Consider the following 16,916-nt stretch of genomic DNA (forward strand, 5'->3'; position numbering starts at 1 on the left):
TCAGTATCAACTTTATCTTTGTCTTAATGATATTGTTGTTGACAGTAACTTTGACCATCTCCCCTCCTCTGTTTTTGAATGTGTAAATAAAATCTCAAGTCTTGAAAAACATTGCATGCATGAAGTTAACAGTATGAGATAAAAACTGAGCAGCTCGTTTGAAAATAGCAGCCTACTTCATAAATTTTCTGTGTCAAATTTTGTCTGAGTAAGCCATGATAGTATGGCTCTTCCTCAGTAGTTAAGTTCACCAGGGGGCTTACATCCCTTTTGTGAGTATATGCTTCACCAAAATGGGTCTCTAGCCCTTGCAGTGCTACTTCACCTTCTGTTCTGCAAGTCTATCCTTATACTATTCCTTTTCTCCTCTGACTTTCTATTTAATGATCTTCATCGTGCCAACCATGCTTGGATTTGGTTTATGATTTTGGATAATCCTTCTTTTTCTCTTCTGTCGCTTCATACAACTTTCCATCCTTCACCACATGGTCCCCATTGTTGGGTTTGACCTACTGTTCCTCTTCCAAATTTTACGGAAGTGTGTGTGTATCATGAGTGAAAGGTTGCCCAGCATGATCTAAATTACAACTTTTGTGCCTTTCTCTCTTTGCATCATTCCCTCCTGACAAAATTAATACACACAAAACCCAACATGGTAGCCACCCCAAATGGAGGGGGAGGGGGTGTCAAGTATCTGCACAGTGGTAGCTCCCTGACCATGCAGGGATTTCACTATTGTTTCCTGCAGTGGAAACTCCCCTTATATGCCAAGGATTATATGCCCATCATGTCTGGGGTACGAGGACTCTGAGCAGCAATTGCCAGACCTCATAGCCATTGTTGTGGCTGAGGGGCACCTATAGGGAAGAGCTCCTGTTTGGAGTGGTTGGCACTGAGACAGATGACCTACAAATGAAGTGGCTCAGATTTTCTGTTTCTGGTGGTCGCATGGTCTCAGCAGTCTCTTCTGGGGGAAAGGGTTACTATAATGTGGAAAGAGATGATGCCATAATGTTACCTTATTTGGCTGTGATGTGGAAGAATGTAGGGTGAAGTAGCAAGGGGAGAAATACTCTCCACATTACTTAGTTTGCTCTAGAATTGACAGGGATTCATTTTTGGCCACAAAACCATTAATCTTTATTCTTTGTTGGATGCCTTAGGAACAGTTTTGGGGAAGTAGCAATGTTTTCCAAAATCAAAGGAGGTTCAGTTGTGATTAGAACAGCATCCCCTGCTCAGTTTTGGGTGCTGCTCACCTATGACATGCTGTGTGACATTCCTGTAATTATCACCCATTCACTCCCCCCACCCCTTCCATAACACATACCATATGGTGCAGGGTATAATCTTCCACCACAACCTCCTTTTACAAACTGACGGTGAGCTACATGCCAGTATGTAGAAATGGGGTGTGTATTTTGCCCACTGTTTCCAGAAAGGACAAAGAACAATATGGATGATACTCAGGCCTTAATCTTGGTCTATGAGGAGCTCATTGCCTGAAAATGTTGAGGTAAAATGGAAATAACATGTGGCTTGGGCCTTCTGTCAGATAGACCATTCGCCTGGTGAAGTCTTTCAAGTTGACGCCACTTCGGCAACTTGGGTGTTGATGGGGATGAAATGATGAGGATAAGGGCAACACAACACCCAGTCCCTGAGCAAAGAAAATCTCTGACCCAGCTGGGAATGGAACCCGGACTGTTAGGGATGACATTCCGTCGCGCTGACTACTCGGCTATCAGGGGCGGACAAGGTCGAGGCGATGGTGTATCAGTGCAATGTGAAACCTTACATTCCACCTCCCATACAATGCTACAGATGCATGAGATTTGGGCACATTTCTTTGAACTGTAGCGCCACCACTGCCTTTAGTGACTGTGGACTTCAGTTGCACACAAACGCTCTTTGTGCCCCTCACTCTGCCTGTTTCAACTGCAGAGTGCACCATTCCCCACATTCATCATAAAGTACTGTGTACCAAAGAGAAGAGAAAATACAAGATTATTGACTGACTCTCATGTCTCTGGTGGCCAAGAAGAAATATGATCATTTGCATCATTTTCTCGAGTGATAGTATACCCTCACCCTTTGTGCATTCTACATCCAGTCCTTGTGTATGCTTCATTACAATTGCTGCCCTGGTTGTTGGAGCCCACCCTACCACTGTTTCCTACACACCCACTTTGGGAGTATTGACTCCTCACCCATCGGGAATGTCAATCCTCAACCAGCAGCCAGAGAAACATCACCATCCTGTGGTGTCTCTCACCATGAAGGGGTCACTTGGGGCACTCCCCTCCCAGGATTCTGCTGATCTGCAACCAGGTAACAGCTATTGGCTGAAGGAGCTTCAGATTACTGATCAGAGGGCTTTGTGTTCCTTGCCTGTCCATGAAACAAGGGCAGACAAGCTGTCACAAACTTTGAAATCATCTAAGGAGAGGGATAAAAAAAGACCTCCCAGATGAAGGAAATTCTTGTGGTCCCCAATGTCACTGGAACCCACATGTTCTGACTCTGTACCTGTTGCAGAGTTCCTGGTGGCCCCTCTGACACTGTATCCCTTATTGTAACCTTTTTCAGAACTGATGTGCATTGATGCTTTCTCCTTGCAACTGGTGGCAGCAGGACACTCTGGGGCATCACCTGCCTCTTAGGTTCCTTCACACCCCAACAAGATACCAATAGAATGATTCTCCAATGGAACAAGAGGTTTTCTTCACCACCTGTGTATGCTATGATGCCTCATAAATTTCCCCCGTTTTCTGTATTGCCATCCAGAAAACCTGGTTCCCACCATTGCAGACCCCTATATTTTAATCAGGCTGACTACGATAGAGTGTTGGGTGGAGTTTGCATATAAATTCTGAACTCTGTCTACAGTGAACATGTGCTACTTGATATGTCTTTGGAGGCTGTGGCTGTTTGTGTGAGGACATCTTTGAATTTTACCATTTGTAATTTGTACATCTCTCCCAATGGTGAAATGTCTCAGAACGTATTTTCTGTACTGATTTCTCGGCTCCCTCAGCCCTTCCTCATTTTGGATGACTTCAGTACCCAGTACCCTTTAGGGGTGGAACTATAACCATTGGCTGCAGTACAGCTATCAAATCTTTGCTCTCAGATCTCAATCTCCGTCTCTTGAATGCAAGCACCCCCACACACTTCAGTATGGCATATGGATGTCATTAGGTCATTGATCTTTCCATTTGCAATCCTGGCCTTCACTCCTCCATACACTGGAGATTCCATGATGACCTGTGCGATAGCATCACTCACCTAGGCATCGACCCATAGAGACACTTAACAATGCTGACTGGGAGCCCCTTTCCTCTGTCACCCCCTTAACACCCCACCATGTGGAGATATCGATTCATATGTCCAGAACACAGTCAAAGCCATTCTATTGGCAGCATACTTAGCATTCCTCTATTCCTCGTGATTCCGCCATTCGAAGACAGTACCTTGGTGCACTTCAGAAATCACCATGGCCATTAGAGATTGCAAGTGGGATCTCCAGTGTCATAAGCAACATCTACTGATGGAGCACCTCATTGCCTTTAAATGGTTACATGCCCAGGACCTCCATTTCATAAAATGATAGAAAAAGAATCATGGAAATTGTATCTCACTAGCTTTGGACTGCGTACCCTTCCTACAAAGGTTTGGGAAAATGTCCAATGCCTCTATGGATGCCAATCCTCCACCGGTGTACCAGTGTCTCCCTGAATGGTGTTGTCTACACTGACCCAGATACTGTTGCTGAACATTTTGATCTGCATTATGCTCAAGAGAATTATCAGCCCACATTTTGTGTCCTTAAACAATGGGTGGATCAAATTTATTTACCTTTCACTACACATCACCTGGAGCCATTTAATGCCCCAAGTGAGCACCCAATTAGACTGACTAATGCTCTTTGCAAGTTTCTCGAACATGGGGTGAGCTGTCATCTGTGTTAGTACCTTGCCGGCTGGAGTGGCCGAGCGGTTCTAGGCGCTTCAGTCTGGAGCCGCGCGACCGCTACGGTCGCAGGTTCGAATCCTGCCTCGGGCATGGATGTGTGTGATGTCCTTAGGTTAGTTAGGTTTAAGTAGTTCTAAGTTCTAGGGGATTGATGACCTCAGCAGTTAAGTCCCATAGTGCTCAGAACCATTTGAACCATTTTTTGTTAGTACCTTGAGTCTCTGGGTCTGTCCCAGGACAGTTTTTACCAAGACCACTCCACTGCTAACAGTGGATGACTGAAGGAGCTTCAGATTACTGATCAGAGGGCTTTGTGTTCCTTGCCTGTCCATGAAACAAGGGCAGACAAGCTGTCACAAACTTTGAAATCATCTAAGGAGAGGGATAAAAAAAGACCTCCCAGATGAAGGAAATTCTTGTGGAATCTTCTGGAGTCTGCTATCTGGTCTGCTTTTGCCTTGTGTCAATACCTTATTGCTGTCTTCTTCACTTTGCAAAAGGTTTATGACAGCACGTGGCATTATCACTCAATTTTTGCTCAGAACTTCTTGTCACATCATATTTTCTCGGTTCAAGTTTGTGCTTCCCTCAGTACCATGCATAAAAGAGAATGGGGCTCCACCAGGCTCTATGTTGATTGTGCTCCTTTTTCTAGTTTGTATCAGTGACCTAGCTGCAGCAGTGGAGTGTTCTGTGTCACCTTCCTCGTGCTGACACTTTCTGCATTTACTATTGCTTCTCCACTGTGGGTGTTGCTAAACACCAATTGCAGGGTGCCATATGAAAGACACAGCCCTGGGCTGGGCTCTTATATGTGGCTTCCTGTTTTTGGCCACCAAGACAGATCATGCCCTTCTGTTGTCGAACCAGAACTCTTCCTCAACAACCATTTTTGCGGTGGAATCTTCCTGCTTTTTTGGACCGATTTTCAATGCCTGGTTGACATAGCTTCCCCAGCTTTGCCAGCATGAGAAAATGGGCCAGTTGCACCATAAGATGCTTCGCTGCCTCAGTAACACCACCTGGGGTGCAAATTGCTCTTCACTTTTGCAACTTTATGCAGCTCTCATCCTGTCCCATCATGATTATGGGAGTCTAGCATATGGTTCAGCATCACTTTCAGCATTGCCACTGCTGGACCCTATATACCATTGTGAGATTGGACTTGCGACAGGTGCCTTTTGGATCAGTCTTATGAATGGCCTACTCATGGCCTACTACAGATCAGCTCCCAACAACTGCTGTTCACCTAAGTGATATACATTCATTACTCTCCTGAGTATCTGAACTACCTTGTCCTTTTTCATGGCAGAGAGATTCACCTCCCACTCAGTGGCCCAGGACTGGAGCCACTGAGGTTACTACATAGAAGGTTTGAGCAACGCATTCACCAGTGACTGGGTGCTTCCGCATGATGTCACTATTAGAAGCACGAGAAGTATTCTCATGTTCGTTTATGGCACTATTCCCCTTAAACTAACATTAATTTACTAAGACAGAAGGGCATTATTATGAGTTATGGGTTTGATACTAGCTTGTCTGCACAAGAACTTAATGTTACTACTTAGTATGACTATGAAACTCTTATATTGTCTTTTCGGTAATGACTAAAGTAAAACTAGATATGTGGCTCCCCCTGCCTCTACATTCTGTTATTCAATATTTTCTATTAGGTAACTTCCAACCTGGCATCCTTCAGTCTGTTTTTATATACTGTACAATTTTCAGTTGTACTGGAAACACAGTAATCACAAAAGCTTTCAATTTACTAAACAGATATTGTGTGTCACAGTCGGCAGTAGTGTGTAGCACACTTTTCATGCAGATATTAAATAGTAAGCAAATGCTGTCAGTCCAGTTACTTGACACTTTACTACACATGATGATACAGAAGCTACAGGGTTAATTGGCTCACTTTCGTTAATTTTAAGAAGAGTTTGAATACCTTAATCCAATCTGGTATAGAAGCTCTCTATCTGTATTCTGCTTTCTGCCACTGCTGTTTAGCCCTCTGTGCCTTTGCTGATGTGCTGATGCACCTTATCTGGATGAAGGTTCTGGTTTTAGCATGCATTGTGATGAGCTCTTGAGAAATAGTTTTAAACTTCCCAATTAAAAGTCTCACTGGGTTTTTAATCACATTGGCATCTTTAAGTGGACTGCCGTCCTAAAAATTTAAAAATATCACCTCTAAACTGCTTAACAAGCTCACACCACTCATCTGAAGGGTCGATTAAACCACCACAAACAGTTTCTCGATCCACCCTCAACTTGTGGGATCTTTTGACACTTCTTTATCTTTCCATCAGGATGACCAAATGATTTGTCTATGGACACGCATTTGGAAGCAATATACCAACGATGTAGTGGAGACCTTCTAGAGAACACTCTGAAGCCTCTGTTAAATGTGAAACAATAAAATCATCTATTGTAATGTTCCTCATTTGTTGCTCACCTTCTGTCATTGATAACACTTCCACAGTGTCCAGCACAAGTCCTGTTAACAACTTGGAAGTCAGACAGTTTGTATCAGCTTCCACTGCAGTTGGTGAAGAACTGCGTATCTGGATGTCTGCAATACTTTTGTTCATAACTAAGATATGCAAATAGCTTTTGAATTCCACTGGCAAGGGATGGTCCTACACCTTGCCAGTTTCTCTTGTCTGGGAAAATAAGTTTTCAAGGCAGCCTCAGTTGAACCTTGAGGTCAATATATACTTCACATTGTAGCCATGTTTTAAATCAGAAAAACAACCCAGCAGTTACTGTATCAAGACGAATAATCGCTTTTGAATAGGAAGTAAAGTTTTATGATTTCCTGATCTAATTTTTTCACAGATGGAGTAGAATCTTTGAAGAACTTCCTCTTGTCTCTCCATACACAATCCAAAAGCACTTAAAATTTGTTGTTTGATGATAGGTACCCTCGAATTCATAATATCAAAAGTATCATTTACCAACATGAAGAATTCTGCCATGTCCTTTTATTCAGGCATTTCAAAAGAAATTGCCTCTGATACAGTGTTGTAAAAGAGTTGGCAAGCAAGGTAAACGTGCTGTCACTCTCTTCCGGAAACTGTCAGATGAAGAGCAGTAAGTTTAGGGTACGGTTTTAGTTCCCCTTTATCTTCCAATGATAGCTGCTCAACTGCACATTCTGTTATTGCTTTTCTGTTGCCTAATGAAAGACTATCATCCAAAAAGTGATTTCTCAAAAGTTTCACAATATGTGGTATATCACCAAATACCCAAATATATTTCATTTCATCATTTAGATTTATGAAACACTTGTTTGTGTAGTCAATGTGAAATTCTTTCCACACTTTGCCACTATTTGACATTTTAGAATTGTTTCTATTTAATGCTATAGTTTTTCCTTTTTAACATAATATATATTTGTGTTCTAGCATTAAGACTCTCTTGCTCCCACCATGAATGTAACTGTGAGAATTTATCACCTGTATTTTTCAGGCTGTCACACAAGACATAGAACCAGCAGCTGTTAAAGGAATTGGATTTGATGCTACATGTTCTTTAGTTGTCCTTGACAAAACAGGAAATCCACTTTCAGTAAGCCCAACAGGTATTTATTTATTTGAGAAAATTAACTGTTGAATACTGTTGTGCTAAATCTACATTCTCATGCAAAACATGAATGACCTCTCAAAATTTTGGAATTTCTTTTTTACATTAAGTCAGTCATATTTTGTAGATCCTGTGGAATGGAGTTCTACATATGGAAAGGAGTCAAGAATGTGCATTTTATTTAAGCGAAATATAGTGCAATGACTTTAAATTATAAAACAGTGTTACAGTGATAATACTACAGGGCTATTACAAATGATTGAAGCGATTTCATAAATTCACTGTAGCTCCATTCATTGACATATGGTCATGACACACTACAGATACGTAGAAAAACTCATAAAGTTTTGTTCGGCTGAAGCCGCATTTCAGGTTTCTGCTGCCAGAGCGCTCGAGAGCACAGTGAGACAAAATGGCGACAGGAGCCGAGAAAGCGTATGTCGTGCTTGAAATGCACTCACATCAGTCAGTCATAACAGTGCAACGACACTTCAGGACGAAGTTCAACAAAGATCCACCAACTGCTAACTCCATTCGGCGATTGTATGCGCAGTTTAAAGATTCTGGATGCCTCTGTAAGGGGAAATCAACGGGTCAGCCTGCAGTGAGCGAAGAAACGGTTGAACGCGTGCAGGCAAGTTTCACGCGTAGCCCGCAGAAGTCGATGAATAAAGCAAGCAGGGAGCTAAACGTACCACAGCCGACGGTTTGGAAAATCTTATGGAAAAGGCTAAAGCAGAAGCCTTACCGTTTACAATTGCTACAAGCCCTGACACCCAATGACAAAGTCAAACGCTTCAAATTTTCGGCGCGGTTGCAACAGCTCGTGGAAGAGGATGCGTTCAGTGCGAAACTTGTTTTCAGTGATGAAGCAACATTTTTTCTTAATGGTGAAGTGAACAGACACAATGTGCGAATCTGGGCAGTAGAGAATCCTCACGCACTTGTGCAGCAAATTCGCAATTCACCAAAAGTTAACGTGTTTTGTGCAATCTCACGGTTTAAAGTGTACGGCCCCTTTTTGTTCTGCGAAAAAAACATTACAGGACACGTGTATCTGGACATGCTGAAAAATTGGCTCATGCCACAACTGGAGACCGACAGCGCTGACTTCATCTTTCAACAGGATGGTGCTCCACTGCACTTCCATCACGATGTTCGGCATTTCTTAAACAGGAGATTGGAAAACCGATGGATCGGTCGTGGTGGAGATCATGATCAGCAATTCATGTCATGGCCTCCACGCTCTCCCAACTTAACCCCATGCGATTTTATTCTGTGGGGTTATGTGAAAGATTCAGTGTTTAAACCTCCTCTACCAAGAAACATGCCAGAACTGCGAGCTCGCATCAACGATGCTTTCGAACTCATTGATGGGGACATGCTGCACCGAATGTGGGAGGAACTTGATTATCGGCTTGATGTCTGCCGAATCACTAAAGGGGCACATATCGAACATTTGTGAATGCCTAAAAAAACTTTTTGAGTTTTTGTATGTGTGTGCAAAGCATTGTGAAAATATCTCAAATAATACAGTTATTGTAGAGCTGTGAAATCGCTTCAATCATTTGTAATAACCCTGTTGTTATGTGTAACATAATACATTACTTTTTAAAACAAGTGAGTTGTTGCAGTGATTAGACATAGGACTCATATTTGGGAGAACTGTCCAACCATCCAGATTAAGATTTCCTGTGAATTAGAGAAATCACTTAATGTGAATAGCACTCCGTCTTCAGGCCACAAGTGGCCCATCGGGACCATCCAACCGCCGTGTCATCCTCAGATGAGGATGCAGATAGGAGGGGCGTGTGGTCAGCACACCGCTCTCCTGGTCGTGATGATGGTTTTCTTTGACTGGAGCCGCTACTATTCAGTCGAGTAGCTCCTCAATTGGCATCACGAGGCTGAGTGCACCCCGAAAAATGGCAACAGCACATGGCGGCTGGATGGTCACCCATTCAAGTGCCGGCCATGCCCGACAGTGCTTAACTTTGGTGATCGCACGGGAACCGGTGTATCCACTGCGGCAAGGCCGTTGCCGACACTTAATGTGAATGCTGAAATTAATCTGAAAGGGCATGGCGGAGTTCCTTCCCCATCCTTTCTTAATCCAAGCCTATGCTCCATCTCTGATGATCTCATCATTAACAGGATGTTAAACTTAACTCTTCTTTTTTAAAGATTTCTATGAAGATGTTCTTCAATGTTGTAGGAGGAGCCATCCAGCCAAAAGTGTACAATCATAGCCCTTTTGCATCTTGCAAAACTCTGTTACTTCTGTGGTGTCTGATAGCCTTATTGTTGTTAATGTTTTTAATACTTATTTTACACATTTATTACTATGATGCAGTTTTAATAATTATAATTACAGTCCTTTGAAAAACAATGTAAGATACTCATTTCTAATGTGAGAAAACTCACTGCTGTATTCAGAAATTTTACAGTTATTTTTATCATGATACCATGATTTTATTTGGTAAAAAATTATGACAAGTAACCTAAATGCTGAGAAATTTTAAAATTTTGAGGAATCTCTCATGGCTCTGTCATCTAAAGGATCTAAAAATCTAACTTTCCATTGTTCTTTATAAAATTTTTGCATAGTATTAATACTTTTTAAATATTAATTACTCTTAACATTGTATAAAATTTTCAAAAATCTTTAGCAGACTGTGAAAACCTTCTTTATTTCACATTCTTCACTTTAATTCATGACTGAGCAAAATGGCACAGTAGTTAACACATTGGCCTTGCATTCGGTAGGACGACTGTTTAAACCCATGTCCGGCTTTCCTGATTTAGGTTTCCCATGATTTCCCTAAATTGCTTCAGGCAAATGCTGGGATGGTTCCTTTGAAAGGATCTGGATGATTTCTTTCCCCATCCTTTCCTAATCTGAGCTTGTGCTCCATCTCTAATGATCTCATTGTTGATGGGATGTTAAACATTAATCTCCTCCTCCTCCTCCTCCTCCTCCTCCTCCTCCTCCTTCTTTAATCCACATGTAACCACTTTCAACTGTTGAACAGGCACTGAGGGTAGGAATAAGGTGTGGGTATACAAGGAGGGTATTTTTTTAATGAATAACAGGCAATGATTTATGTAAAAGCACACTATAAGTCAATACTCAGGGTACAAAGCGTGCATCAGGGAAACATGGACATACCACCAACGGACTGAAAGGGCCATCTCGGCTAAGTCACAGAGTGGATCAGAAAAGTGCAGCAAGAAGGTGCATTTTTCAGTTGGAGATAGTCATAGATAGAGGATCCTCTATGGATCCACCACCCTTTTCCCATCTACCAGAATCCAATGTGATCATTCTCTCATGGTTACTTCACCAGACAACAACTTGTGGCTGGAGGGAGATAAAATTTTCCAGTCCATAGTTCACAATAAAATATCCCCAAAGCCCTTCAGGCAGGTTGCCGCCTGCACACTGTGACCTACAAATTCAGTTTTCCTATGTCTCCCAAGATATGTGATGTATGATTCCTTCAACAGTTTTTTTTTTTTTGTTGAGCTGACCTTAATGTTAGAGGAACATTGAAATTTAACAAGGAAAATGGTCGTCAGTGTGGTAGACAGTGGGTTATGGAATAAGAATGCAATTTGATGAAAACTTGTGAAGAAATGAACAATAACACTAAACTTTCAGAAATTGCATTAATTTTTTGGGAATAAAAGGAAAAAAATTGAAAGTAAGAAACTGCTATTGATATAGCAGTAAAAAAAAAAAAAAAAAAAATAATAATCTCTTGTTATACCTTCCTCTGAAAAGATATACAAAGTACTGTGAATGCTTTATAAGTGCTTCTAGAAAAATAAATGAACCATAAAGGTTTTAGAACCTTCTAAATTGAGGCACCTTTTTCTAAAACTGAGGAACTTCATTTTGAAGTTCAGCTTTTTAAAACCATTGAGTTTTATTGTCTGCTTTATTTTCACATTTTCTCATAAATAATTTTTTGTATTACTTAAGTTGTGCTATCATTTTTAGTTATATTGTTATCAACAACTAAAATTTAAATTTTTTATATTCATTCAATTGAAAGAAAATGATGTTGTGGCAGTTGTAAATCTACAGAATTGATATTGAATAAATATCTGCAACCATTATTATTTTCTTTTAATTACTGTGATACAAAATTATTTTGGGCTTCATCCAAAATGTTTTAGTTTGTAAAGCTGTAGGAGACAGTGGTTGGTTGTTTCTTTAATATAAATTCCATAAAACATCACTGGAGTTTCAAATCTATTGTGAATAAAATAATTATAAAATAATACTTCGGTATACAGGGTGATTCTGTGATGATGTTACAACCTTTCAGGGATGAATGAGAAGGGCAAATGTATGAATTTGAAGTGAGGGACACTGGTCCGGTAATTATAATGTTGAAACTTATAGCGGAAAATCATTCTGATACCTCTGACACCTGAATATGTGTACTGGTACTGTTGTTGCTGAGATTGTATGGTGAGCAACTTTCAGAAAACAAGAGAAAAATGTCCAGTAAGCACGGGCTGTAAAATTCATACCTTGAGACCTATGAGCACTTGTTTAGTAGAAGAGATGTATTTCACAGTAGCAAAGGTGAACATACACTCATAGCTCTTAAGGTGTGAATTTTAGAGTACATGCTCATTAGACTTTTTTCCTTGTTTTGGTCCACCTCTGAAAGTTGCTTACCCAACAATCTTAACAACGGGAGTATCACATATTTTACTGTTGGAGGTATGGGAACAATTTTTGCTTATAACTTTCAAAATGGTTGCTTCTGGACCAGGATCCCTTACCTCAAATCAATACATTTACCCTTCCCCATCATCCCTGAAAATTTGTTACATCATCATGGACTCACCCTGTATATTGTCGCAATAAAACTAGGATAATATTTCTCTTTGTTCATTGTGCATACAGGAATTTTTGTTGTTTTATTTCAGGCAATAATGAACAGAATATTATTTTGTGGATGGATCATCGTGCAATTGAAGAAGCAGATTTAATAAACAGTCTGAAGAACCCAGTCTTAAATTATGTTGGTGGAAAAATATCGTTGGAAATGGAGACACCGAAACTTCTCTGGCTCAAGAAAAATTTAAAGAGTCAGTGTTGGGATAAGGCAGGATATTTCTTTGACTTACCTGACTTCCTAACTTGGAAAGCAACAGATTCAGAATCTCGGTAATAATGCAAAAACAAACAACTGGAGAGAGATAAAAAAAAGTAAAATTATTACACAAAATTTACCTTTAAAAATTGGGATATGGATTTTTTTTGTCCCTGTTCCTTGGTTCTTGAGGAAGAACTTTCCAAAAAATGAGTTATGGTGTACATTAACAAAGAGCAGTAGTGGCTAGGAAACTAATTCTGTATGCTGTATCAACAGCATACAGTCATTTGAAGAGTGCTTGTAAAATTTTAATTATCACCTAAAAAAATCAAACTGCAGCCCTGGAACTTGGTGATGGTGTTAGTCCTTCAACTTTAAATGTGATACATTTTTCCCAATCATGAATGTTATGGCAGAGACCATGAACATATTACACAATATTTTCATCTGAGGAAAGAGGAGGAAGTCCTCAGGTGCTATGTCATGAGAATTTGTGGAAAGGAGGCAGTGGCGGAGGGTAAGAGGAGGCAGCAGAATGTGCTGGAGTATTGTCATCACCGAGCGAGGTGGCGCAGTGGTAGCACACTGGACTCGCATTCGGGAGGATGACAGTTCAATCCCGCATCCGGCCATCCTGATTTAGGTTTTCCGTGATTCCCCTAAATCGCTCCAGGCAAATTTTGGGATGGTTCCTTTGAAAGGGCATGGCCGACTTCCTTCCCCAGCCTTCCCTAATTCGATGAGACCGATGACCTTGCTGTTTGGTCTCTTCCCCCAAACAACCCAAAATCAGCCCCTGTGATGCTTTGTCTTGATAGCCCATCATCAACATTGTCAGGAGGTTTCAGCAGGATACTCGTGCAGTGGGATGCCCCTTATGAGAGTAATCTGTTATCAGCACACCATGGCTGTACTTAAACACAAACAGCACCACCTTGCCCAGTGAGTGGTGGCTCTTCATTTTTTCTGTCTTGGGATCACAGTGATGGGCACAGAACTTTAGCTTTATGATTAGGTGGCTGAAGAAGTCATCTCAGTTAGCCTGCCACAGTTGCAGTATTTTCACTGACTCTGACTGCCATTCGACATGCATTTTGAATGTGTGCGAGTAGTCACAGAAACCAGTGATCTGTGATCTTTGTTGTCATGCAAGAGGTTGAAAACTGATCCATGACAGATTTTCACTTTTCCCACTATTACTTGGTTGCATTAAGCTGGTGTTTGACCATCAGGGGCTACACTTCTCTTGCAATTCCCAGTTCTTCACACAAAGAGGTGGTCTACCATTTCAGTTGTTTTGTTATTTGGAGTTGTTTACTCACACTGTAAGTTGAAGTGTGTACTTCTAAATATGTTGCTCAATGACATATTTAATTTGTCATGTAAATTTAAACATAGGCAAAAATGTGCACTGTTATGCAGTTTCAAATGTAACAAGTATCAGTGGACTGTTATGTGTGTGGACACCACTAGTTACACAAGGTGCTTTATAACTGTTGTTTTTATTTGTGACAAACCTGTTTTCATTGTTAACGAACCTATGTGGAATGTGCTACATACTAACCACTATAATGTCAACATGGCAAGTGTGTTAGTCACAATGAACAGGACATATAACAAGTTTTTTGAAGATCAGAACATGACAGTCTTAACTGTTGAAACAGACTGTGTATGTGTGTTTGTGTCTGTCTATTATTGATGAAGACCTTAATGGCCAAAGACTATAATTGTGAGAGTCTTTTTGTTATGCTTATCGGCGAGTCAGCCTTTCTGCTATATGGTGAGTAGCAACTTTCCTTCTCATAATATTGTTACATTCCATCATGGATTTTCCATTGTTTGATTTTTGTCTGACCCAGTGCTCTTTTACTTTGTTACTATTTTCTTTTGCATCACTATACTCAATGGCTATCCTTCTTTCTCATCTTTCCTGTGTTTCTCTTGTCGCCTTACAAACTGCACTGCATGTTCTACTTATGAGCCACACTGTATCATCCAACTCGGCTGTGCACAGCAGACAGCTACAAGACCACGCTGATTGTTGGTGCAGCATCTTATGTTCCATATTACTCCTGCTGATATAATTAATCCTATACTTTCAGACTGATCACTTTCCCTGTGTCATTTCTCGTATTTTTGTGTGTTAACTACCACACCTTTCCAGTGCTACATGATCTTGTATCTCAACCTACAAACCCCTCCCCACCTCCCATACTTTCTCCGTTCTATCCCAGTTCACACCCACTAATTTCACATCATACAGTCACATGTTATTCTCTACTTTGATCCTTGTGACAACTGAGTATGGTTTCAGTTGCCTGAGACTGCACTTTGTGTGTATTGTTGATGAAGGTCTTAATGGCTGAAAGCTATAATTGTGAGTGTCTTTTTGTTGTGCCTATCTGCGACTCACCATCTCTGCTATATGATGAGTAGCAACTTTCCTTCTCATAATATAATTTTATGTTTCCATGAGGGTTGTTCATCTTTTGTGCCATTAATTAAAATAGTGTTATCATCTACATAGCTATAGTAGTATATGATGTTTTTGAGGAGGTGGTGATTGGAATTCAGGATTTTGTCTTCTAAATTCCTTGTAAATATTTTAGCTAACAATGTGGAAAGGTCTGAGCCCATTGCCAGGCCATGTATTTGTTTGCAGATTTTATTATTAAAATTGAAATAGTTGTGTGTAAGTGTGAATTGTAGCAGGTCCATTAGTTCAGTAATGTAAGTTGAAGGGATCTTTCTTGTGCTTTTGTAGGTTGGCATTAATTATCTGTGGTGTGGCACCTGCTGGCATAGTGGAATAAAGGTTTTGTGGTTCCACCAGGAACTTAATGTTTTTGACATCTGTGAATTCTGCTGTGTGTTCTCTTGTTATTGAAGGTGTTTGCTTCTTTGAGAATTCTGAAGAGCATTTTGTTGAGTTTGAATAATGATCTGCTCCTATAGTAGACCGTACCTTAGACTAAAGAACAACAGACATCAGTGTGATATTTATTGCAAGCCTACGACAACACATACTACAATCTACAATTCCTCCTGTCACACCACAGCCCACAAAACGGCAGTATTCCGAAACTTGATCAATAGAGCTATCCAATTACCACTTTCTGAAGATAAACTTACTGAAACAGCATTTTGTTTCTCCACTAGACAGTGCCATAAGTTCCTCCAAAACACACACACACACACACACACACACACACACGTGCATGTCATACTTACATATGTAAATCCACCTGATGATGGAGGCTGAAACCTTTGAACACTTCATGGAGATGAACAAACAGTGTCTGGTAACAGTAAACTTGTTGTTTTATTTGACGTTAATAACAGTCATGGTAAAACCTAACCTAAAATGTTCACATGTAAATTCAGGAAACAAATTACCACATCATACTCGACTTGACTGAAGGGCTGTATCATTTTGTTATGGCTCCTCTAGTAGCATGTTATGGTAACTTGGCATGAGGATTTTATTGTGTACCAGAACTGGAGACACGTTCGTGTAAACATACAAAAAATTAATTACATAGCTTTATTTTTGAAGTGATAATTAGAACTTTGATTCCATAACCCCCCTCCCCAAACTTCTGTGAAAATGAACGCAGTTAAATTAACATGAAAGCTGCTGCTGCCTCAGTATCTGCAAGTTACACATCATTGCCTGTTTCTTATTTTTGTGTAACTGCACTGCTATTTATCAAGTTAAGTATATGCTGCAACAATAGACTATTTTTGTGTGTCATAGTGTTAGCTCTTAACAAGACAAGAAAATTACTAAGTTTAACACACTAGTGTAACAAAGGTGAGATTCATATAACAGAATAGGTGTCAACTGTCAAACAGAAGAAAGTACATGGGAAAAGTTGCCATCTTTGTATAAACAAATAGTGTTATATATGATAGCAGGACTTTGAAGTCTGTGAGATGCTTCAGAAATGAGATTTTAGTGTTATGAAGTGTCACATTATGTTAGGCTATAATGCTGCAGGATGTAAGAGGACTTGGAAAGTGATGGAGCTGCACAATGTCTTTTAATTTTAGCATAGGGTTCGTGCCATGCACAGGCCAAATGTCAGTGAATTAAAGGAAGACTATGAGGTTGGTCATTCAATGTACAAGCTTAACAATATAAAAGGCATTAACGGTGAAGACACGGCCATTTGCATTGACTTTCAATATGCCCATCCTTCCTGTGTGTATCAAAGCAGGTTTTATTTTCATAAAAGT

The 16,916-nt window shown here is 40.4% G+C and overlaps 1 protein-coding gene and 1 pseudogene across 1 annotated transcript in view; one reads left to right on the plus strand and one right to left on the minus strand.

Annotated features, from left to right (window-relative positions):
• The window catches only part of LOC126173998 (FGGY carbohydrate kinase domain-containing protein), a 125,066-nt gene that overhangs the window by 33,645 nt on the left and 74,505 nt on the right, over positions 1–16,916 (plus strand). Inside the window, exons 3-4 of the mRNA XM_049921000.1 lie at positions 7,447–7,558; positions 12,508–12,748. Coding sequence (XP_049776957.1) covers positions 7,447–7,558; positions 12,508–12,748 — 353 coding nt within the window. The remainder of the gene's footprint in view (positions 1–7,446; positions 7,559–12,507; positions 12,749–16,916) is intronic.
• Positions 9,487–9,603, minus strand: LOC126098796 (5S ribosomal RNA; annotated as a pseudogene).

This window comes from Schistocerca cancellata, chromosome 1 (assembly GCF_023864275.1).
Source record: "Schistocerca cancellata isolate TAMUIC-IGC-003103 chromosome 1, iqSchCanc2.1, whole genome shotgun sequence".
In the NCBI taxonomy this organism is placed as follows: domain Eukaryota; kingdom Metazoa; phylum Arthropoda; class Insecta; order Orthoptera; family Acrididae; genus Schistocerca; species Schistocerca cancellata.